Source organism: Athene noctua, chromosome 1, assembly GCF_965140245.1.
Source record: "Athene noctua chromosome 1, bAthNoc1.hap1.1, whole genome shotgun sequence".
Lineage (NCBI taxonomy): Eukaryota > Metazoa > Chordata > Aves > Strigiformes > Strigidae > Athene > Athene noctua.
The window spans coordinates 91,985,809-92,012,181 of NC_134037.1; the positions used below are offsets into that span (position 1 = coordinate 91,985,809).

Here is a 26,373-nt window from a genome sequence, read left to right on the forward strand (position 1 = left end):
ATTATCTGCATTCCCATCTTGTAGTTTGCAAGTAACTCAGTCCATACTTATCTTTGTAGGTTACTTTTTGAAACTTGTTTTCAACTCATTAGTATTACAGAATCTTCAAGTTGAATACATGATTATTTATTGCATTAGTGGACTTATGTAACTGTGTACTTATGTAACTTATGTATACTGTGTGTATGTTGTTTTCTGAAGTAGGGAGATAAGAAGTGAAGAATTTAAGAGAAGTGTAGAACTTTTCAATGGGGATTAGAAATTAAGAGGCTAAGAGGAAGCAGAGAGTTCTCCCCTATCTTGGGAGATGATGAAAGTTTGTGTCTTAGGAAGTGATTAAGAGGCTGACGAGTCTAGGTGAGTACTCTTGTACATCCCCACAGTAACAGTTGATGAAAGATTTAAAGGCTAAACTGGAAACTACGGAGTAAGTGGGGTCCCTACTTGTTGTAGTGCCTTGGCTTTAGGGAAAAAAAGGGAGTGCTATTACTATGGAACTCAGCCTGGTCACTACATAACCTGATTTTTGTTAAGTTAGACTTCAGTGGCTGTCCAAGTTGACTTTTCTAAGTTTGCTCTAGATGTTTCTTTCATTTGCCAATTGACATAGTAGGAAGATCTGAAAGAAAAAACAAGCCAACATAAGACTGGAAGACAGGGAAAGGAGTAGATGGATGTTGACAAATCTTATTAGACTACAAATCACTTTACCACAGAAGGCTTCTTTTCAGATTTGCAAAGATTTGTTATTAAACTTTTCTCAGTTTTCAAAGAATGTAAACTGTACTCGTATAGACAACGTAGTTTGTACTTGATATATGTAAAGAAAATTAGAGACTAAACAAATACTGAATTTTTTTATTTGTTTCCCTTCTTATAGAAAGTTTAGGGATTTTATATTTACATTTTCAAGTCAGCATGAACCTTGCTGTGTTTCATCTAAACTGTTCCATCATTTTCACCATTGTCTGTGGTTTTAAATAAATGTCTTTGTTTAAGAGCAGGATATGGAATATCTTGTTTCATTAGGACTGTATATTCATAGGCTTATAGAATTATAGAACAATTTATGTAGTAGCATATGACTGGTTTTATGTATGTATGAACACTGTGTGAATTATCTGTGTGGATTTGCTGAAATAGTGGTCATAAAGTGCAGTCAGATAATGCTTCTTAGATGACAGGAATATTTATTCAGCCCATGGTAAGCCTGGTAATAAACCTTGCATTTTCAGGGTTTTACTTGGTACCCTGAAGAATTGTAGGAAAGAAGAGTTGGAGAGGCCCTGAACTAGCAGTGCTCTGTTCCATGTTCCTTCTGTTTTTAATGCCATGTTGCTGAAGCGGGGACAATGGACAGTATAAGACCTGGTAGATAAGTTTTCATGCAGAGTTTCTTGTGGGTCTGCTGTCACTAGTTTTACTGAATAGTGTCAGCACATCCAGCGTAGTTTACATGTTGAACAGAGAAAACTGTTCCTTACTTTGTCACAAACCTAAAAACTTCAGTTCTACGAGTGCTGCTACCAGAGTGCTTCTTCCTGCATCTCCATGTCTGCTTAACCAGCCTCCATAGTGATTTTGCACCAGCGAGGGCTTTTCTGGTGGAAGCAAATTGCCAGAAGCTGGGGGGGCTGCTTCCTATGACAGCAGTGCTGCCTTATGCCAATATAAAGTGTTTGCGCAATTAAAGCATAAATTGTGTTTATTTCTGTTCCCTAAATAAGATGTCGCTACTCTCCAGTTTACAGTGGCATTTGAGTTTGGAGCCTTCTGCTGAGAACTGCATCTGTTCAGATACTGTGATTGACAACTGAGTTACTGAAAAGAAAATATAAAGTGTTTCCTTAACATTAAATGCTAGAATAAAATTTAAAAAAAAATCATTTTGAGATCCACTTCCTCTTCTACCTCTTTTATTTTTGGAATACAATGATTAGAGGCATTGGCATTCAGTTAAAATTAACCTTAGTAGTTTAGTCATACCTGCCTGTTAACCTCCAGACTAATTTGTCTTAAAAGTTCTTACCTGTTGCTCCACCAATCATCTCACTACACTTGTGGTACCTACTGAGAACTGTCATGTCCCTTTTGTTTTTCTGCAGTTGGTAAACTCAGAGGTGAGGTAACAGTGGTCTGGTGCCATAACCAACGTACTTTGTTCCTACAGGCTGTGTATAATTGGTCATCCATGAGTAGTGAATTTACTGAATGAGCATTTAGTTTTAGACTGGGAGTTACAATTCTTTAAAAGTATTCTTAAAAATAAGTGGTTTTTTTTCTTAAGGATAGTTTGTATGAATGGTTTCAAATGGAACTGCATAATGTGTTCACAGTAAAAATAGAAACAACTTAAGACAAGATTTGTAGGAGTGTATGTGCTTCTTTTGCTAAGAAACTAAAGCAGTATGAGCCATGGTGTTTTAAAATCATGTTTGTTTTTTTAAAGATGGAGTTAAAATGTAATCTAAAAGCTATTTTCCAGAAGTTGTGATAGGAACTCTAGCTGCCACTTCTGAATAAAGATGAACAGTTTATTTTGGCAGTTATTTGACAGGTGTGCATTTATCTTTATTGATAACTTTTTGTTTGGTTGTTGTATATGTTGAGGTGGGTAGTGTCATCCATTAGTTTCTGATATCCTTGGAAAAGTGTTAGGAAATGTCATGCTAAAGAGAACCTCTGTTGGAAAGATGCTAATTTGTCATTCTTCTAGAAGTCTTTCTGGCAGAACTTTCATTCAGTCACCTTCTCCAGCACCCCCTGCATGGCCTGAAAATAACTCTTACTGAAACTGAGTTTTTTCTTGGATTAAACACAATTGTAAAGAGAATGTTATTGTTTGACTTATTCCTTTGGGAAATTCTATGCAGTCAGGGCTTGATGGAAAGTCTGAGATCAGCAGCAAAATTTAGTAGGTAGTGTGTAATGCACAGAGAAGTAGCTTGTGCTCCACCCTGGTATGGCTTCAGCAGTGAAAACGAGGTCAGGAATTTTTGCAGTCTTGCACAAGACTCAGCAAAATCAAGTTTTTATACATAGTTGATAGAAATAGAATTATATATTTTTTTAAATTCTCTGTTGCTTACAGAAATAGTACATATTTTGCTGGGTGCTTTGTTAGAAGCTGATGTTGAGAGAACTTAAGAGGTGAGACTGGGAAAGCTCTGGAGAAAATGAGTAGGGAAGAATTACAGATACATTTCTAATGGAGCTGGAGAAATGGTTTATAAGTTGACAATGTTTGTGACGAAAAAGAAAAAAATAAATCGGTAAATGCAGGGGTCCATGTTGGGAAATACTTGTGATAGGAGAATTAAGGAAGTGATTCAGACTGGGATACAACTGCATTGAAGGTCCAGGAACACCATCTGTTCTAGTTGTATTTAATACATTCTGAAGTATGAAGGAATGTAAAATGGATGATGCATTGTCATGGAAAGATACTTTATTCTCCCAGAGTGAAAGTGTAACTACCGTTATCAGATGTAATCATGTTGCATTGTGCTGTTCATGAGGAACCAGTTGAAATGCAGGAAAGCAAAGGGTGTTGTGTGATGCTTCTTATCTGCTGTAGAAGCAGATTGTTTACCCTTGTTCAGGACCCTCAGAAAGCTGTGACTTCTGAAAAAATACAGTCTTTCCTGTGCTGAGCCACTGTGTTGCATCAGAGATAAAAATACTACCTTGATCCTGCATAGGCAACTATTTAGGTCTTGTCCCTAAACTGTACATTCTATTCGTTGAAAAGCCAGCATAATATGTAAAAGTGAAACTTAGTATACTTGTGTTAATGTATGCTACTATAAAATTCTTTTCACCTATGTATTAACAGTTTCATGATTAGAGACCTTTGGTTTTGTAGTCTACAAAGGAGGTTGCACATTACTGCAGCTCTGTTAGGGTCTGCAATGATGGTAGGGTTTCTGCTACATTCTCATAGAAAGATTAATAACTCTCAGATGCCACTGTATAAAGTCCAGTGCATGAGAAGGTTCCTGGAGACTTGTAAGCAAATGGTGATCAGGTTCATCTTCATTGATAGGAAATTGCAACATGTTTATGAGTTCTTGAAGATACGTATCTGTCAAGCTGTATATTTCAAGCTTAAAGCTTATAGGATAGACAAAAATAATTTGCGTTACATTTTTTTAGCTTGTAATAAAATGTATAATAACAGCTTATAATAAACCTGTTCATGAAAAGTATACATTGTAGTTATTGGAATCTATGTAAAAACTAGCAGTTCACTGGCTAATGTTTGGGGTTTTTTTAGGACGCTAGTACAGCTAATCTGAGGGACATCTCAAAGTAATGAAGAATCTGATTATAGACTGTTCTGTAACCTTAAAATATTTTCAGTTTCTCTGGAAGTTTGGCTCAGTACTTTTCCAGTTTGAGAAACCCATTTAAATCTGAAAAAAAAAAAAAAAAAAAAAGTAGGAACTTTTTCCCTTCTTCAAATATCTTTCATTTCTTATCTCTCTTCATCTCTCTCCAGTGAGGAAAGGATGAAAGAGCTGGGACTGTTCAGCCTGGAGAGCAGAAGGCTCAGAGCAGATCTCATCAGTGCATATTAATACCTGAAGGGAGTGGGTAAAGACAGAACTAGACTCTTCTCAGCAATGCATAATGACAGGTCCAGAGGCAATGAGCATAAACTGAAACAACAGAGCTTCCCTCTGAACATCAAGAAACACTCTTTCACCATGAGGGTGACTGAGCATGGGCACAGGTTGCCAAAAGAGGTGGTGGAGTCTCCTTCCTTGGAGATACTCAAAAGCCATCTAGACGTGGTCCTGGGTGACCAGATCTATGTGGCCTGGCTTTGGAAGGAAGTTGGACTAGACGACCTGCAGAGATCCTGTCCAACCTCAGCTGTTCTGTGATTAATAATGTAATAATAAAGATCTCCTAGTTTGGATAGAAGACTGAGATGGGGTATGAGTGTGGATTATATAATTCTGTGGGTGGATAAGCTCAGTGCAGACCCTTTGTTCACTAAATCCTACTAATTCTTAGAAGAATTGGAGGGCACTCTAGTACTAGCAAGAGTAAGTATAAAATAAATAAAAATGGGTAAATCAAATCAAACAGGGGAACTACTGAATGACCGCAGCTACTTAATTACATAAGGTTTTTTATTTGAGTGCTCTTGATTCGGGATTCTTCTGTTAATTTTTCTTAGGTTTGTACTTTTTTAATAAAGACTGTTTGGGCTGCTGTCCAGTGTTAATGAGCCATGTACTAGCACACTATAGCCACTGCGAAGAATTTGAATTATTTAGGAAGAAAAAACACCTTAGTTGAGACTCGGTGGCATGATTAGAGAGTTTCCTTGTATTTCTTCTTTCATTGTCATTACTGTTATATGGAAAAATGGACAGAAAAATAGCTGTACACTAGCAGTTTGTTGGTGAAACTTGGCTGGTTTTTCTCAGACTGCTTACCTGAGCAGGAGGTGGAAGGGGCCTTGAATCCAGGGAGTTAGGATGGTTACTAGTTTAAATTTGGGAAACTGGACATTGGTAATTGCTTGGCACAATAGAATTGTGCAAATTCTGTTTGTCATATTGGACCATGCTGACGAGGTTATGATTCTTAATGCCTGTTTTGATAATGGAGGAACTAGATGTACATTTCTACAGAAGAACTGTTTCAAACATGTCATTTGTTAATAAAATAGAACATAAAACTCTAGGGGGTTAAGTGAATTATTATAAAAATGAGTATACCTGTCTAAAAGGCAAGTAGATATCTTTGTGTGTTTACAAAGAGATACAAAATTAATTCTGTAATTGCCACTGTTGAAATGAGTAACTGTTAAATATTTCCATTTAAATTTAGTAACTTTCTGCATTGCTCTACCAAGTGGATTTTAATTAAATTTGTTCATTTTCTCAGTGAGAACTACTTGAACTTGTCAGATTTTTCGGATTTAGCAGATGGTTCTATTTCCCAAATAACTGGAAAAAGGCAGATTCTGAATACTGCTTATACAGAGGATACTCACATACTCATGTACTTTGAATGTTAATGGTCTTAAACATACCGGTCCTAACCTTGATGAGCTGCAAACTGGTTTCATTGAACTTGTGTTTTCATTAAATGCTTAAGGAAATATACTAAGTAGATGTAATTCTGAGACTGATGTCTTGCTGTGACCAATTGAATTATTACTGCTGCGTACCTCTGAGGATCAAGTCTGAAAAATGTAGGACTAGAAGACAGAAAATGGGACTTGGAAAAGGTATCAGCTCTTGCTAGAAGTGTGGTGTAGCATTGCCAAGCTGCCTTAGCACAGCAGTAAGTAATAATGTCAGTACTGAAGTGGTTTAATCTGTAATCACCTGATATGGTATAATTTTCAGTCTGATAACATTCTGTTCGTCCTTCCTACTCAGTCAGTTGGCAGTTTCTTCAAAGAAGGAAACATGTTTTATTCTCTACTTTCTTAGTATAATTATGATAAGGAATAGTAGATAGATAATGCCTGAGCTGGTATTGATTGTTAACATGGGAGATTTAGGACCAAATAAGATAAAGATGTTTTTTAACTTTCCTGAGTATGACTCATAGGTGTAAATGTGTATTCAGACTGATTTTTTGAATTTCTTTGTTGTTTCCTAAAAAGAGTCAGTCGTCTTAATTATGTGGATTTGGTAATCTAACAGATAGGTTTGGTAATTTGCATTTGTTTCTCACCATATATAAATATCTAAACAGCACAGCCTAATGGAGTAATCTTTAGAAATGTAGCTTACATGTGCAGCCATAAATTCTTTAATATTTCTTTTTATTTCCTATAACTCAGGTATTTTACTTTTTAAAGGGACTTCAGTCAGGAGAAATTAAAACAATGAATTGTTAACTATTTTAAAAACTGTGGGGAAAATATATTATCAATAACATAGTACATTTCTAGTCACTAATCTTATTCACAGGTGTAATGATTGTTTAAGGTTGCCTGTCCAACTTCTATAATTTTTTTTATTAACTAACATTAGTTCAGTAGCTTCCAGAGTCAATGATTTTTTAAAACTGATTCTTAAAGAGAATGGGAGTCTTTTTGTAATGTTACCTACTGAGCATGCATTCATTAGATAATTTTTCTGACTTAAATTAAAAGGTGAATTCATAACTGTTTGCTTATGATGAAGTAATTAGCAAAAAGCTTCTAAAGCATGAGTAAAAGGTATTTTCTTCTCCCCTTCCTCTGCAGTGTTCAGTGTGGACTGCAGCACAGTCGAATGTCCTCCTGTTCAACAAGTTGTTTGCCCACTGGATAGCTATGAAACCCAAGTCAGACTGACAGCTGATGGCTGCTGCACCCTGCCCACAAGGTTGGTGTCTTGATGGCTAAGTATTTTCAACTTCTTCTCTACAATTCAAGTAGTATAAATACAGGATAATAATTCATACTTATATGACAATAAACGTTAATACAGAATAAAAAATATATGAAGTAGATTAAAGGTATATCAGGCTTATAGAAATATGAAATCTTTTTGAAGCTGAAAAAAATTTTTGATGAAATGCATGAAGCTGATTTTTGCTGAAATTAATTGAGAGGTTTGTGACTCTAGATTGGTTTTCAATGTATTCACTTAATTTTACAAAAGTGAATTATTTTGGAAGCCTTTGAAGGTCTTTGATGGTAAGGAATTAAATTATAAAGATGGCAGAAGATATGCCAGAGAAAATCTCGCCTCATTGAAGAAAAAAAAGTATTTTTTTGTATGTGGAAGACCACTGTAAAAAGCTGAAAGATGGTGGCTATCTGGAACTGTATGGAAACAGCATTTCAAGTACTGTTTCCGTTTTACTTCTGTTGTTCAAGTAGGCATAATTTATTACAATTTAGAAAAATAAGATGATTTGGAGTTGGTTTTGTTCCAAAACTCTGCACCACTGTTTCAGCCTCTGTTTTTACTACAGACTTCCCAAAGCCTGATTCAGCAATATGCCCAATAAATACAAATTCAAGCAAAAAGTACCATCAGTTAAAATGTTTTACACAAAATAGAAAATATCTCTTACTGATGTAACTAATCAGTTTTTCTGGTAGTAAGGTCTTCGCAACATACAATATTGCCATATTCTCAACCCCTTGTGAGACTCTCAAGGAGTGATAAACTTGTAAAGTATTCAGAAAGTAGAAAATGGCAAAGGTTATGTGATGAATCAGGGATCTTCCCTGTTGGGTACCCTTTGCTACATGTTTAATATGGTGACTTCTTTGAAACTGTTGTTTCCAAGAAAATGGATCTATTTTTTAAAAATTAAGGCAGGAAAAGAGACATGGAGAACTTTATATAATGCAGTACTCCTGTCTATTAAAATTTGAAAATATATTTCTAAACTTGACAAATTTTATTTGTAGTTGTAGAATACACATAGTAGTCTATTTAAAAAATACTTACTATCCTTATTCAGTGAATGCTACAAATATTCTTTTATTTAGTTATTGTTTTCTTTTTCGGCTTTTCTGAATTTTGGACTGGAACGTGATATGGGTTCTCAGTATCATCCCTTTATTCTTTAACATTCTCATTAACTTTCCTAAGAATTACAGTAACTTCATGTTAGTTGACCTGACTAGTTGGAATTGCACAGGAGGCTGTAGATTTTAAGTGGTCATCATACTGGCATTGCTACCCATACAGCTCATCATGTTCAAGACAACTAGAATAAAACACTGCTAAGGACTGTATTCAGAAAGATAGATTATAAAGTCAAAGAAGTAATCTCAGATGAAAATTTTATAAATTTCTAGTTTAGATTAACACTTAGAAACCTTGACACAATAGAAATCTTTGGTTAATGGTAGATTTTTACTTCCAAATTTGTTTCAACTTGCTGGATTAAAAACTGATATATAGACCAATTTTTATTTCCCAAAAGTAAAGTTGTGTTCTACTTTTCTGCAATCTAGTACAAGTTGTGGTTTGATTTTATTTTATTTTATTTTTTTCTATTGCTTGGGTGGAAGGAATGAAAAATACCTACTTTATTCTTTGTAGATGATAACTTCAGTGTTCCTTCTATCAGGGAACAGAGTCCCAAGAAAATAAAACTTCATTTCCTTCAGAAAAATGACAAGTTGGAAATATTTTCTATTTCCAGCACACACATGGGAACTGATCTTAAATAAAACACCTAGAGCAAACATGTCCTTGAAAGAATCTTTTTCTTTCTTTGATAATATTTAAAAATATAACCACTTGATTTGCTGTGTGTTAACTGTAACTGATGTCTGAAGTGTACTTGTACACGTGCATGGTACTTAACTGCCAAAACCAGAATTCTCATCTCCTGTGCACAAAGACACCGATTGTACAAGCAGGCTTAGAGTATGTGAATTATTAGATACATGTGGATTGCACTGAAACCTCTTGGAAATCAGATTGCTGTGCATTACTGGGATCAGAGTTCAACAAGGGATCAGAGCCTGGGATAGATGAGTTCTTAGCTCCTGGAGTCTTATGATCGGGTTGGAGGGGCTATTTGTTAATACCTCTGTCCTCCTTGATGTGTAAAACTGAAAAAAAACACAATTAGCATCACCTAGTTGGTCTGCAGGCAGGTTGAAACAATTATAGGTGTCTTACACTCCTCCATTAATTTTTAATTTTGTGGCTCAGTCGGTGTTGCTGTATGTAGTTATTGTGTGGGTTGCTACACTGATTTCCTTAATTCAGTCTAAGCGATAATGCACTTCTTAATAGAGTAGGTGAGAAAGAAAGAAGAGACGACAACAACAAGATCATAGAGATGCCTTACATGTTGTGTGCCTCCTAGAAATGTATTTAGTTATTTAGATCTTAATATACTGGTGTGCTGCTTAAGGAAGATAGTGCCATAGTCATCATTCATGTGCTCTAAGTAAAGATACCACTTGAAGGCAGGAGAAAAGAATATAGACATGGAGATAATCAGAAAAAAAAGTTTAAATGAAGGTTAGAGGGAAGAGAAGTATAGTATGAAAAGAGAGAGAGCAAAAGGGGAAACTAAGTTCAGTTACTTGAAACATGAAAATCAAATCATTTGAATTCAGGTTCAAGGTTTCTTCAGATTTGAGGAAACATTTGGAGCTTTATATTTGAAGCCAGGTTCTCTATCCCACATACAGCTGGCATTTCAAAACTGTAGAAAAAGTCAAAGTGCAGATTTATGGATTAATGACTCTACACTGGGAAAAGGGGATGTTTTTCCATAATTCTAGAATTTCTAACTGAACTCATGATGAAATATTAACATTGTTAACTGTGATTCAGTTTAGAATTGCCTAAATCCATATCATACCTCTTTTTTTAATTGTTAGAAGTCCAAAGAAGTGGCACTGTATGTTGTAATGTACATTTGAGAATAATTTATTAAAAGCAAGGAAATAGTGTTTCATAAGGTCATAGTCTTTAGACTACATGAAACTATTTTTGTTAAGATTATGAACTCTTTCAAGAAATCACAATTATTTGTTTCATTTACTGCCACTAAAATAAAGGCTTAATACCATCAGAAATGGAGAGCAGTCAAGGAGAGTATCATGACTGAGGATGAATGGCATGTCACTGACTCAGTTAACAAGTAGCTGACAAGTTCAGGTACAAGCAGGAGCAGATTGACTTTTGTCCCACATTTTGTTCTTTACTGGTTTCTTCTACGTAATTCGATAAGAAAACGGAGATCCTTAAATCTGGTGTTAAGTTGGCATTTGTTTTATGAGTGAGCTCTTGAATGCATATTCATAATATTGAAAACTCCTCTAGCAATTCCAGGAGAAAAGTGGGAATAGTAAACAAACATCTGATGCTGTTAAGTTCTTGTATTCAGAGATTCATTTAGTTTCACACTGATTTCTAATGCGATGGTTCAAACACAACAGCTTACTGATTTGGCATTGATATCAGAATAGCAGTGGCTTCAACTTTCATCAGACTGTCATGAGATACCTTAAATTTCCAGCTATTATGTTAAAAAAGCTAAATGATATGTCTGTCTCTGGTCTTGGTAAAGATGTTCTCTTCTCCAAGGAGCTTATCAAATAAAAACATTAGAGCTCCTACAGAGCACATGTTATCACAGCTTTGTTAATATAAGTTTGTCTTCTATTACAAAGTTAATTGAAGTGTATCAGTATGAAGTGTACAGAATCCGTTGTCTTCAGATGTTTCCAATTTTTCTGTTGTGAATTCATTTCCTTCAAATTTTCAGATTCCTTTGAGAATTTATTTGTAAGTGTAAAAATCTATCGAAATCCATTTAATTTCTTACCTATGAAGAATGGATTGTAACAACAGGAGCTGATTTCAGTGATTAGTGTTGGCTTAATCTTTATTGCTCATGTGGTTTTGTACATTTTTCATAGGATTATATACAACGGAGTAAATTACATGTTTGGACAGCTTTGCACCAAGTATTTGTGTATTATCTTTTTTTTTTCTTTGACTGCTCTCTTTATTAGAATAATAAGGAAGTTCAGTCTTCACTAGTTCTCTGCTTCTTGCTCTAGTTTTATCCCCCTGCTCGTGTCCTCTTTTCCCTTCATGCAATCTAAGTATAGTCTCTTCCCTTGCACCACTTTCTATTCTCCCTGCTGTTGCCTGTTAAAAATCTCGTAACTTCAAGATTCGTTCAGTGCTCTGTTAACTCAGAGATATCTTCTTCCCCCCCCCAGCTATTCATGATCATGCTGTTAATAAAAACAGATAAGCCAAGAAAATTGTAGAGAACTAGAAAGATGTTAGTACTGTGTCAACATTAAAAAGAACAAAACCTAAGAAATTAATCTGGTTATCTTGATATCAGTTCTGAGAGAAACAGTGGGAAAACTGATAGAGGATTGAATTGAGGATTAAAGGCTGTAATTATAGCTAAAAGCAACCAGTGTTGCTTTGATGCGCACAGTTTTATGAAACTTAATTTTGTCTTTTGAAGATACTAAACTTGCCTTAAAAATCTGACCATTAGAGTGTCTCTCTTCTCAATTTCTGGCTTCTGTAGTCACCAGTCCTTTTCCTTGTATTGGATTCTAGAAAAAAAAAAAAAAAAACACCAAAAAAAAAAAAAACACCCCACAACAAAAAAACCCAAAGAAACATACCAAAACAAACTAGGACTTCTTAATTAATATTGTCTCACAGGGTTTACTTTATAAAACGGAAATACATCTGTATGTTCATTAAATCACAATAATAACTTTGCTTGACATACTTATTTAAAAAGCGCACACTGTAAGCCTGAATATGTTCTAGATTAAAAAACACTCAGAAATAATTGATATATGTTTATACGTCAAAATCTCTAGTAGTTTATTTTCTGTCTGCATTTTAACTTTAAAAAAGCAGTATCAAGGTTGATGTGGTGGAAGGAGGAAGGAAAAAACAAGTGTAAATGACAAATAACAGAAGCAGATAACAAGTTAGACAAAACTTAAAGAGCAGTAAACTGCTTAATAAATCTAAATGAAAGGCATACAAGTCACAGTGACAATTTCATATGTCAGAAAAGTGAAGAAGAGCTTTTTACAGATAGAATCTTACAAGATTGGAACTTAAAAGGCTTGGACTTGAGGGATGAGCAAATGAAGATTCTTTGAATCTGATCATTTCACTATCAGTTACAGATAGCTGGATGGTGTTGCAAATGCAAAACTCTCTGCTGGCTCAAGTATCATGGAGTAGGATTATAGTTCTAGTTCTGAAGAAAACCTCTGAAAAAGTTTAACAAATGAATTAGTCATAGAACTTCCTTCACTTGTTTTAATAGTCTTTTCCCCATTGGTTTTTCTTCACATGTGGCTAAAATATCTCAATCTGGGCCCACTGTGAATGGCAGTGTCACAGTTTGGTCTGCAGCATGGTAAAGAAGTGAAAAGGACTTGACCAGGAAAAGTGTTAGTTCTCTGGATGATGTAGTAAAATACTGTTATACACTGTAATCCCCTACTCACTCCTGTTGGAGGGTCGAAGAGGAAATTTATATGGGCATTTTGTTTTCCCTAAGCATAAAGCTTTACTTAGAAAACAGCACAGCTCCTCCCCCAATTCTTAAATACTTACATTTTTATACAGCTCAAGAAAATGAGTAATTCTTTGATGTAGTAGGAAATTATTTATTTGTCCAAAGTTATATCTATATTTGGATAGTAAAGTCAAGCTATATTTGGATAGAAATTAAATACAATTTTGAAACTACAAAACCAGATTTTTTTAATCATATCTGAGTAAAATTACCTTTCAAGGGATGAAATAGTAGGAAAAGGAGTAAATTTATAAAAACATACTTTAAGAATAATCTATGAAATTAGAAAACACTCTTTTCCATCTGACCCGTGCTAAAATACTTCTAAACATGAGTGTGCTTTATTTAGCAGTTCTAAAGACATTAAGGATTAGTAGCAGTTTATATTAGAGCATGTCTCTAAATTTTGTATACCATTACTGAGTTGGTTCTGATTCCAGAGGAAGAAATTGCCTGGTTTATTATTTGTAGTCTTTTCTTTCTAACAGAACTTTGCACTGTCTTAGGCACGATGTAGATGACACATGAAATTTGTTGTTAGCAGTTTTGCTTCTGTTTGTCAGAAAACTTGTAGATCTCAGTTAAGTCAACCATGCTGCCTTTTCATTTTAGTGAACTGAAACAGAGGTCCTGTGACATCTGTTTATGCAAAAATCACACATCTTCAGAGGTCATTTATAGTTATTTTTTATTTTATTATCCTTCTAGATTACTTTGCCCAGTAAGCAATTGCTTTTAATGTACTTTATACCCTTTTATGGCACTTGGACCTGTTGTCGTTGTATCATCTATTGTGTCCACAACCTGTCATGGCCTTGGACCTACCAGCCAATGTTCTGTACTTCATGTTACACCATGTCTAAGGAATCTAGTGACAGCTACACATAAACCAGCACAGTTCTTTTTTTCTCATTTTATGGAGAGCCACCAGAATCCTAACTGGGAAATCTATAGTTGTAAGTTCTCTTTTAAACTATTACCATTTTATATTTGCATTATATTTGGGAGTACCCATACACAGCTAGTTGGATAATGTTCTTCAGATAGCATCTGTAGAGGTGGCTCTGAGTCCCTGATTACCTTTGCATCTATCCCGCTCAATAGGAGGGGTAGTGTTTCTGTTCCTCCTTCTTAGCTGCTTGGCTGGGCCAGATCTTTTCTACATCATTTCTTATCAAAAAGTGACACGATTCTTGCATCTTGTCTAGATTTTTTTCTTGGGTCTTTCTGTCTTTGGAAAACCTTAATTTTATGATACATTGTTTGGGTGTTCAGTACAGGATTCATCACTTTGTTTTTCCCAACCTTTTTTAGAGGGCAGTCATGATTTTCTGAGAGGTGTAACTTCTTCTCTTTCCACCCTGTACTAGTCACCTCTCTTAAGCAACTTTTGCTGATAGAGAGGTCTCCATTATATTTGTTCTATAATTTTAGATCCTTCTCCTCCACCCATCTCATCCTCAAGAAATGGCATCCAGGAGAAAGTGGTTGTGGATCCCAGGTTTTGTTAAAGGAAAGTTCAGCTGGAACTAGTAAGACCAAATACAAATCCAAGCACCTGTATCTCCCTGAGATTTCTATTCAGGTCTTAACTTCTGAGTAAACCGGGTAGCTGAACCAAAGGTCTAACAAAAGCATGTTTAGGGTTCTGCAGAAGCTTTGCTATGCCTTCAGTTCTTCCATAACTATCCTAGAAACTCTGATTTCTAGCTATCATGGCCAACTTGCTCAAGTTGTTCCTCCTGTACTTTAGCAGACCACTTTGTCATCTCAAGTACATCTGACTATCCAGTACCATGATGTTTTAACAATTGGAGACTCCCTTACTGAAGACACAGGTTTTATATCAAAAGAAATTTCTACACTGATGCTAGTTGAACCCATCCTATGTCAAACTCAGTCTTGCAATAGGATTTTGTTTGTTTTAACAGTTGATGAAAAGGCTGAATAGAACACTGCAACTTTGTGAAGTTTCATAATATCTGGAAGTAGATGTTTAGACATTTTCATGCAGTTTTGTCTTTAATTAGAAATCCTTAAAAGTTAGGAAACAGCAGTTTTTCCCAGGAAAACCATTTTTCTTCATTCAAGTCTGCTAAGTGAGAAAGTGGTATTCAGTTCTGTTTACAGGCTGCACTCTCCTCAATGTCCACAAAGAGCAAGAATAAAAGGGCACATGTGACTTTTATAGGTGACCCATGTTCCATGTCCATCTTCTCCATGTTAGTCTTTCAGGAGATGTAATGAATCGCTAAAGTCAAAGTTCAGGCATTCACTTTCTTCCTCACTTACTACAGCTGCCTCAGCAATTCCTAGATGTTCTCAGTGTGATGACAGTTATTGCTGCCTTGGCATCCAGCCTCACAGTGTGGGTTGTTTTGGCAACCAACCATATTTTCCTGAAGTCCACAAATGAGAAAAAGATGATAAGTTTGGATTTGTTTTTTTTTCTTTTAAAGTCATCTCGTAAAACTTGAACAGAAGCTCTTGAAACACAAGTCATTTTTGGAGCCTGATGGCTGACTTCTGAGTGTCAGAGACCTCTAAGGAAGAGAGGAAAGATGAGAACATTTTAAAATAAATAACGTGTGAATCTTCTGCAGAACAAGCTGTAAGACCTTGTAAATATAGGGGTCCCTGCTTGCATATTTTTTAAGATTTTGCACCTGTATTGTTTAAATTAAAAATACACATCTGTGCTCTTCCACCATTTCCTAGGAAGTACTGAATTGCAAAACCGTTCAAAACAATGCTACCTAAAGGAAGGAGCACATTTCTCTTATGAAAAAAAAAAAAAACACCAAACCAACAGCATTTGCACAGGGGGAGGAAGTATTGCTCATAGTTATGCAAAGCAGCTTCCTTTTTTTATGTATGAGTTTTTATGGGAAAGTATGTGTTTTGACTTGAAAGTATCAGCTCTGTTAATGCTGTATTTACTACTTCACTGTTGAATTTAAAAAGAAATTTTAACCCAGATAAATTAAAGTAACTCTTAATTGTATCTACTTTTATGCTTCAAAGTAGAATGAGATTATAGTTTGTATAGAATTTAGTTTTGTTAGTGTTCTTGACAAGCAAGCTGGTGTTTGAACTCTTTCAAATTATAATAAGCTGGTAGACATCCTTTCTGTTAAAAATTTTTGTTTTCACTTGTCGGTCTAAAAATTAGCGTATACCTTGATTGCGCTGAATATTGCTCGCCCTCCTCACCCCAAGACTTCCCACTCGATTTTGTTCCATTTCACCTACTTAATCAGCTATTAACTTGTTTGGAAATTGAATAGGTGATTTAATTCAGAATAATTTCTGACTTGAACAGGCAAATTTCTGTTTGTATCACAGAGATCAATAATGTCTTTGACAGTCATCTTCAAACTCATAACTGCACAGATGCCTAGGGAGACCTATATATGTAATAAAGCAATAGAATTATCTCTTGGATGTTTGCATTTTAGAAGGGAAGTAGACGTGAGAATTTCCCAGCAGTTTCCAACAGTACTTGGAGCAGATGTTAATACCAACATTACTGAGGTTATGTCAGAAAAGTCTGAAATTGTGTTTCCCCTACAAAATAGCAGAAAACATTGTGTTGAACCGTAAATCACTGCTTCATATTTTATTTCTTAAATTATTTAATATTTAAAAAGTGGAACTGAAGGTTGTGGACAGTTTTAAAATAGTAGTAGTTTCTCAGTACTCTTCCTTGAAATGTCACTGGTGAAATTTTAAGAGCCTTGTTTCTAGAAAAGGGTTACACACAGTTCTTGCATACATGGTTCCCACTACATGGAAACAGTCTCATTGATTGGAGTTGTTTGTTTTCAGAAACACTGGGATTCTGGAACAATCTTCTGACCTAATTTTTAAATACAGTCCATAATAGAATGAATTCAGAAGCTAAATGTTCATTTACCTGTTTGCTGTAGTTTTAGGAAGGACATTTTTGTCCTTTCTGGACAGTTTGCTTTCTGGCCTCACTCATGAAAAGTGCATGGAACTGTGCTCAAACAAGAGTCTTAGTCAATTTATCCAAGATGCAGCTGGAGCTGAACTTGGCAAGGGATGCAAAGAATAGTAAGAAGGGCTTCTAGAGGTATGTCAGCCAGAAAAGAAAAGTCAAAGAAAGTGTTAGTCCCCACTTCCACCCCCACACTCCCCGATGAACACAACTAGCGAACTAGTAACAGCGAATGAGGAGAAGGCTGAGGTACTCAACTTTTTTGCCTCAGCCTTCACCATCAACCTCTCTTCCATCACCTCTTGAGTACATGGACTGGAAGGCAGGGACTAGGGGAGCAAATCCCTCCCACTGTAAGAGAAGATCAGGTTCATGATCACCTGATGAACCTGAAAATACATGTGTATGGGATCTGACAAGATGCATCCTAGAGTCCTGAGGGAATTGTCTGATGTCATTGCCAAGCAACTCTCAATTATATTTGAAAAGTCATGGCAGTCAGGTGAAGTCCCTGGTGGCTAGAAAAAGGGAGATGCTGCACTCACCTTTAAAAAGGATAGAAAGAAGGACCCTGGGAACTACCAACCTGTCAGCCTCACCTCTGTGCCTGGGAAGATCATGGAACAGATCCTCCTAGAAGCTATGCTAAGGCATGTGGAAGACAGAGGTTGATTTGAGACAGCCAGCATGGCTTCATCAAGAGCAAGTCCTACCTTACCAACTGAGTGGCCTTCTATGATGGAGTGACTACATCAGTGGAAAGGGGAAGAGCTATGGCTGTCATCTGGGCTTCTGTAAAGCCCTTGACACAGTCCCCCACAACATCCTTTACTCTAAATTGGAGAGGTATAGATTTGATGGATGGACTGTTCAGTGGATGAGGAGGGTAGTGATCAACGGCTCAATGTCGAGATGGAGATTTGTGACAAATGGTATCCTTCAGGAGTTTATACTGGGACCAGTAGTGTTTAGTATCTTCATCAGTGATGTAGTGGGAATGCACCCTCAGCAAGTTTGCAGACAACACCAAGCCTGAGTGGTGTGGTTGACACACCTGAGAGACAGGATGCCATCCAGAGGGACCTGGACAAGCTTGAGAAGTGGACCCATGTGAACCTCATGAGGTTCAACAAGACCAAGTGCAAGGTCCTGCACATGAGTCAGGGCAACCCCCTGTATCAATACAGGCTGGGGGATGAAGGGACTGAGAGAAGCCTTGCTGAGAAGGACTTGGGAATACTGGTGGATGAAAAGATGGACATGAGCTGGCATTGTGCACTCACAGCCTAGAAAGCCAAACGTATCCTGGGCTGCATCAAAAGAAGTGTGGGCAGCAGGTCGAGGGAGGTGATTCTCCCCTTCTGCTCTGCTCTGGTGAAACCCCACCTGCAGTACTGTGTCCATCTCTGAGGTCCTCAGCACAGGAGAGACAGAGACTGCTGGAGTGATTTCAGAGAAGGGCCACAAAAATGGTCAGAGGGACAGAGCACCTCTCCTATGAAGAGTCTGAGAGAGTTGGGGTTGTTCAGCCTGGAGAAGAGAAGGCTTCAGGGGAGACCTTATTGCAGCCTTCCAGTACTTAAAATAGGCTTGTAAGAAAAACAGAGACAAAATTGTTTGCACGGTCTGTTGCAATAGGACATGGGCTAATAATGGTTTTAAACTAAAAGATGTTGGATTTAGATTAGATATAAGGAAAAAAAATTTTACAATGAGGGTGGTGGAAGAGGTTGCCCAGAGAGGTTGTAGATGCCCCATCCCTGGAAACATTCAAGGCCAGGTTGGACGGGGCTTTGAGCAACCTGGTCTAGTAGAAAATGTCCCTGCTTATTGTAGGGGGGGTGGACTAGATGACCTTTAAAGGTCACTTCCAACCCAAACTATTCTAATATTATCCTTCCTAAACGTGTACAGAATTGCCTTCAGGGGTAAGAGAAAAGCGGGTAACACCACGAATGGTATGGAAAATCTAAACATGGAATAATTATTGGGGTTTTTTTCTTTCAAAGAAGAAAGAGTGGACATCAAATAATCAGATAAATTAAACAGTAATGTGTTTTGGGGAGGTTGGTGGGTTTTGGGGGGGTTTGTTGTTGTTGTTTTTCAGGTTTTTTTGGTTTGCTTATGTGAAAGTCATCCCTGATGGCTTAATTTGAGGGAGATATGTCATTCAGGAGTAAGAAAGTTCAGAGTCACAGGAATATTGAAATTAGCTAATTACTTATAAAGCTGTTATTTGTAATTTTTGACCTGAAGACCTTAGGAATTGTGGGTTTCTTTTGTAAGAGGATCAGTTATTTATACATTCCTCATTAAGTAGTGAAATAGGAAAAGAAACAGATTCTTATAATTCCAGATAACTAACATTTGTATAACATCTTAATGTTTTTGGTTTTGAAATATTTGTTATATTACGGTGAGGCTGATAAACCTAAGGAAAGAGTAACTGAGATACATAGTGGTAAAAATTAAGAGATCTTCAACAGAGAAAAGCATAAGCTGGTATGGCAAAATATGAGAAAAATACAAGGTTGAACTGATTTATATTGTGTTTTATTTCATATACTGAGGAATTCAAAAGGGTCTGTATATATATGGGTATACTTGAAAAAATCAGCACACTTAAAGTCAGTGCACTTGGCCAGTGGTTTTATGCCTATTGGTTCCATGGCATGACTCTTCTGTGACTGTCCTCTCTTCCCATCTCATCCTCCTGGGAAACAGACCAGTTGATTTAAAATTAGTCAAAGGATGAAATCAAGTCTTTTAGTCTGATGAATTCTTTGGATTCTAATAAGCCTTGGAAAGATGATAATCTACTTGGTGTGAATGCTGATTTTATGACTTTTTCCCTTGCTTAGCATCTGTTTGCTATTTCCTAACACTAATAATATGCAAATGATGCACAAAACCCATTCCCTTTTACAGTATTTTTAATTAAAAGCTAGATAGTTGCCTTTTGTAATTTTGTATTTAAATGTTCCCTCTGTATAAAGATTACTGTACTCATGGAAACATGCACTATTATATTGGGTATCTGTTTGTAACAATATCCAGAATTTTAGAAAGTAATTCTTTCTTAAGAGCACACTAGCTTTAATTTCTCGATAAGTAAACCCCCTGGAGAATTAAAATAGGAAGAACTTCCATATGAGTGACTTAGTTCATATAGAAGTGATGCAAAACTTTTGAGCATTTGGAAATACTCTGGTAAGTGTTATATGGAAATTTCACAGTTGTTCTGTGATCTCTTTCTACAGGTTTATTATTGACCTCCAAGATAAAGTACTAAAACCTTTCCAGGAAAAAATAATATTTTCATTACTGACTTGCTTAATCATGGCTTTAAAACTGTAAATGCAGAACATTGAACTTGTGGGAGAAAACTCTCCGGTCTGTGTATCTGAAGATTTAGGAAAATTCTAGCTGAACAACTTGGCTGGAGGTGTCCCAATAGCTTTGTGTTTGCCTGCAGCATCACCTTCTGCATAGGACTGGAGTTTATCTTTTCTAAGACTAGCATTTGGTTGATTCCTTAAGTTTGCCTGCTTAACTCACATCATGGCTTCGTGTGTAAGTAACAGGGACATAATCCTTCACTGATGTCATAAGACTGCTGTGTTGGTATTTCATTTTGCTCTATCATCGTCTTATACTCTATGCTTGATGATAGGGAGGGTCTTGCATTTAATCTCTTTTCATTGCCACAAGTTCATCCAGCTTTGATAATGCTGGGAGTTCTCTTCTGAAAATTCCTTCGTTTACAGTATTGTTAAGTGTTTATATTATTAATGGATCTGTGGGAGTTTACTACATTTAGGTAATTTATGTGCTAATAATGTTAATGCAAATCATACTAGATTCCTGCAAGGAAAAAAAAAAGAAGGACCTTGATAAAATCTCCACAGGAATGTGATGTGTTTCAGGAATGCTTTTCTCTCTAGTCTCAGTGCTTTAGATTTAATTTTGTTTTGATCCTCAAAATAAATATCCCTCTCCTCAACACACCCCCGCCCCAACCTTCCCGGTCACTGGTACTGAATCTTTTTTCCAGTATGCCTGTTCTTATTTTCATAGCCGTTATGCCTTGTGCCTGGAGAACTCTTTTGATCCTACCATCAAAACAGCTTTTCTGAGGCTAACCATGCCCTTCTGTCTTTATCATAGAATGGTTTTGGTGGAAAGGACCTTAAAGGTCACCAAGTTCCAACCACTCTGCCATGGGCAGGAAAAGGGTAACCCATCCCTGGGTAGGCTCAAACCACCTTCAGTTAGTGGCCTGGCACACTAGCTGTACCACAGAGACTCTGTAAAATTGTGCAAGTGGCAGATAGTCGGTGCCAATTTCTTGGTACCTCAAGTACTGATCTCCCTTGCATCTTGGAACTTTTGCATGCCACTGTGCTATTTGATGTTGCAGTGGTGTCGCTGCAGGCTACTGTGTGAAAATAAGAAGGCAGCATATAAAGTTGTCTTCTCTCTGGGAAGGTTTCCTTGCAGTAACTTCTGCTGCGTCTGTTCTCCTTAGTCGAGTTAGTTAGAGGGAGGAGCTCAGAGGCAACATAGTGCCTTACTGATCAGCAGTCTGAACAGCTTAATTTAATAGAAATTACTTCAAGAGGGACCACTGCCACTATCAACAGGCTTATCAGAGTCTGGCCTGCTAAACTTTTTCAAACCTAATGCTCAGTACCAAGGCTAAGAAACACACACCCTGCAGGAGAATAGCTGCCTGTGATTGAGCAAAGAGCGGGACTACAACTTCTCTTCTGCCAGTCCCTCTGCTCCAAAAGGCACCACAGAAAAATCTAGTACTATAAAGTTCATTTTGCTCTCTGAGAACAGCATAACTTATTCTGAATTTCCAGATGTTGTTGTTTTGGCAGTATGACAGCCACGCTTCGCTTCCAGAATTCCTTGGTTTTTTTCCTGAAAGATTTCTGTCTCCAGAACAATGTTTTCCATACTAATAGCCTGGACAGTGGTCAAAGGTTTTCCTAGCGGAGCTGGCTGAAAAGAATGCAGACTATTTAAAAGTCCATCTGATGAGACTGTTTGCTATTTTGACATTCTCCTATGCATGGATTATTTTTTAACCAAATGGGAAGTCAATTTATAAAATTTTGGACCGTGGGGTTTTGTTTGCTTACATTATGAATGAGAATGTGAAGCTTTGATTACTGAGTGGAAGGGAGTCTTTTCTGCAGAAAGGAACACTGGCTCCCACAGGTCTTTTAAACATCTTTTTCAGCCCTTCTTCTGGAAGATTGTCCTATTTAAATTACTTAATCTGGTGATTCTTTTTTTTTTTTTTTTTTGGTTGGTTGGTTTTGTGTGTTTGATTTTTTTTTTTTTAAGCAGTTGACTGGGAAGAAAATGAGAGGGGAAAAATACAAGTTATTAATCTAATCATTTCATATTTTCCTGCAACTCAAATCATCAGTGATAATGAATGTGTGGCAAAGAACAGAGAAGATAAAGTCATGTCTGAAAAAGCTTATGGTGAAGGCAGTAGAACTGAGAGTGGTAATTTCAGCTCACGAGACTTTGAAAATCAAGGTCCATAACTATATTTCCATCATGAGTGCCATTTACTCTGTGAAAGATATGAATTTTCAGGAAGCTTGATCTACCTGTTTTCCCAGAGGTTATTTGATGTTGAATATAGGGTGATTGAAGTGAAACCCGGTATTTTTACCTAGGCTTTTAATACCGCTTTCTGATTGTGTCTGTACTTTTTTTTGTTACATGTTTTGAAAGATTTCTTCTTCTTTAGTAATATGTAGGTGCTTATTTCTGTGTTTCATTCTTCTCACAAGGCAAAAGCATCTTCCAAAGCAATGTCAGCTGGAAGGATTAAAGTACAAATTCCTTGAACTTCGCAGTGCTAATTGTTCTTTTTCACTGATTGCTAGAGGCTGCCTTTTGTCATTTTTTTTTAATCCCTCACCCCCACCCCGGCAAGTATCTTCCTTCTATTGGAGCAGCAAAAAGTGAGCTATTAGTACAGTATTCTGTAAGATTACTTAGTCATTTTAAAGGGAAGCTGCTGTCACAAATCCTTTGGTGGGGTTTATGATCCCACATAGTAAAAGCCACAATACTTTTTTTCCTTCGACATCTCTGACAGCAAAGAGAAAAATAGATTCCCCGTTTTTTTGTATTTAGAAATAAATTGAGAAGAAAATGTCAACAGCAAAGGTATGATAAATAAAACTTCTGTTTCTGTACTTTTTTTGTTGTTGGTGGTTTAGTTCATTATCCTTTACTGTTACGGTAAGCACAATATTTAAAAAAAAAAAAAACACCAACTTGATATGCCTATTTTAAAACTGTCACTACACTGTAGTATATATGTGCATATAGAGTTAAATTGTTTCACTTTATCTTGACATATTTTACATTATTTGTGAAATGTGATTTATTACTGTTTTTTCAAGGATTCATTTATCCCTTTATAGTAACACACTGCTATAATGCAATATTTTAAGAATCCTTTTCAGATAGTATAATAAAGGTTCTGTGAGATTCCTGGACTTTACTTTTTTTTTCTTCTTGAAAACTTCCTTTTGGGTAATACCTAACAGTGGAGAATATAGCAATGTTATGTAACACTGCTGAGGTTCAACCCTGCCTGTTGAATGCTGGTCTGAGATGAAAAGGCTGGCAGTTAGAGAGACATGCATGGTAGAGGAGAACCAAACTTCTTGCTTTTTTAAGTGTAAAGGATAAGCAAACACATTAAGTGCTGATTATGCTTCTTACTAATGGGTGGTTTAATGTGGGGGTGTTCTTGGAAAACTTAAAATGTTTGAAATAGTTATTAACAAGTAGAGTTCTTATTTTCATTTCTTTAACCCAGAATTACGGGATCTTCTGTTGAGTTTTCTTCCTTTTGAAATTCATGTGTATTTGTAGTATGCTCAAGTAATCTACAAGGGTTTTTTTAAAAAAATATATGATTTGCAACTGAAAAATTTAAGTGCTATTCTATGAAGTTTCTCAGCTATGATATTTGCATATTCCTCTTTGTTCATTTTGTCTTGCATTTTATCAAATCATTGTTTATCCCTATAATGTGCCTATTGTTCAGGCCAAGAACTCTGTTAAATGTAAATTTGCCGAAAGTCTTAAGTCTTTGACTTTTAAACTATTATGTTAATCATGAAGCAAAGAATCTGGAAACAAACTTGACTGGTATTTATCTACATATTATGTCTTCTAGTTCTTTAGGCTGTTTTCTTAAATAAGGAAATAAATGCTACATACTTGGAGAAAAGCACTTTTTGGAATGATTCCATCTCTTAAAACTAACCACAGTATTTGACATACCTAGGCTCCCACATTATTTGGCATCTCATGTAATTGGTTGCCCCTCCACAAACTGGGGGTGGCACCATCAAAACCAAAAGAAAACCTGCAATTATTTTAATTTGGCCTAGATTTAATGATTCTGCATCATCTTCCTTTCTCTTTAATTATCCCCTATATAAAACTGGGTATAATATGGTTTCCCAATGAGAGAACACTCTTCTGATGATTGGGTGCCGTACTGCTATTAGTATTTCACCAATTTTGATTTTTCGGAGAGAATTGGAAGAGAAGCTTAATTTTGCAAGTCTGTGGAGAATACAGTTATTTTCAAACAATCTGGAACTACGGTTTTCTACATTTTTACATACAGCACTAGAGAAGTGCTGGTGTTTCATAGTACCACCTTCTTGTTTGCTTGACCAGCAGACAGAGTTCAGATGATTAAAAAAACCCTTCAGGTTGAGAAGCTATCTTTGTTGTTGGGTTAATAAAAGGTGATTCTACGATATGAATAAGCTAATACTGGAACTTGTGCTCTAGCTTTCTGCTTGCTTCTTGCTTATTCTTTCCCCTTATACATGGCTTCATTTATTTATGGGGTTTTCCTTATTGTTCTTTGGTTTCAGATGCGAGTGTCTCTCTGGTTTATGTGGTTATCCCATGTGCGAGGCAGGCTCCGTTCCCCAGATAGTCTCGCGTGGAGATGGAACACCTGGCAAGTGCTGTGATGTCTTTGAATGTGTCAATGGTACGTGAAGCTTTCTCTTGCGCCTGGAGAGGAGGATTTTATCTGTCTGTGTGAGATGCTGGGCATTTGGTTATTTTTACCATGTTGTCAAGATCTAAGATAAATAATTTTCTTGAGATTTTTTTCAGTAAGAGGGACTGGAAGTTCAGCTGAAGATACCTAGTTATGTGGGAAACTGTGTCATTTGTAAGTTGTCATGTTTCTTTAATTGCTAGAGTGCTTTTCTCTGTGGCCCGGGGAATTGCAGTTTTAGCAAGACTCCCTCACTGCATGTTTTTCGGGTACCCTTTACCAGTAGCAAACACTATGGTCCTTTTAAAAGTGAAATTTTTGCTAAGCACTGTAACTGCTTGTTGCAGTATTGTAAGCACAAACATGCTGTTTGCTTTAAGAAATATTTGCAAATTTTTCACATGAATGTACAACCTCTGGAAATTGTAAGTCAGTGTAGGAATAGACTGATTAGCATTCTTTGCTTCCCAATATAAATGTTTAGAAAATGTTTAAAAAACTTGAATGTGTTACGCAAGTGCCTATATCTCAGGACTGCTCTATGCTATATATATAGAATTGCATATATGCTATATATGGTGGGTTGGGGAAGAGACTTAGATATTTGACTATTGCTAGGCAGAAAGGGAAAAATATTCCTGAAGGGTTGCACGCTCAGATAATTTCTAAGCGTAAAACTTACATGTTGCTGCAGTATTTACTAATTAATATTTATTCAGCAGTATTTATTCTTCCTTAATGGTGCATGTATCATATGTTTGAAACAGCTTTTATTTTACATTCTTCATTGCATATGCACATAAACATACATAGAGAGATTGCCCCAGGAGAATGTTTGTGATAGTCACACATAGCAGTATTTTAAATACTCAAATGCTGATTCAAAATAATACTTAGTACATGTAATGGGACATTACATATATATAAAAGTTAACTTCTTTCGTATTAATTAAAGAATTTGTATCATGAAGAATCACAGATTCTTTAGCTTTCAGATTAATTCTTTCACTATTTGGGATCAGATTATAGATACCATAGAATTAAATGCAACTTGCCTATTTTGTTTATATACTGCCTGTTATACTAAAGTAATACTCATCTTCCTTTGTTTCATATTTGTGTCATTCTGAAGTTTATTTATCTGTGGGGCACACCTCAATGCAATGTTTGATTCAGGATTTACAATGGTACTTTCAGCAAGAAATGCAAAGCCCATTTCTGATACAGTGTCTTTGCTAGTGTGGAAGTCTCAAAGGCACAAACCACCTTGCTAACATTCCTGTTTCTCTTCAGTCCTCAAACTGTTTGCCATTAT

At 36.3% G+C, this 26,373-nt stretch overlaps 1 protein-coding gene across 3 annotated transcripts in view; it reads left to right on the forward strand.

The window, feature by feature from the left end:
* CRIM1 (cysteine rich transmembrane BMP regulator 1) overlaps window positions 1–26,373 on the forward strand; it is a 196,529-nt gene that overhangs the window by 91,056 nt on the left and 79,100 nt on the right. For 2 of the 3 annotated variants that reach the window (XM_074896908.1, XM_074896909.1), the window contains 2 exons: window positions 7,223–7,343; window positions 24,925–25,046. The exons of the other annotated variant lie outside the window; for it this stretch is intronic. In XM_074896908.1, the coding sequence (XP_074753009.1) occupies window positions 7,223–7,343; window positions 24,925–25,046 (243 nt within the window). The remainder of the gene's footprint in view (window positions 1–7,222; window positions 7,344–24,924; window positions 25,047–26,373) is intronic. 3 annotated transcript variants of the gene reach the window in all.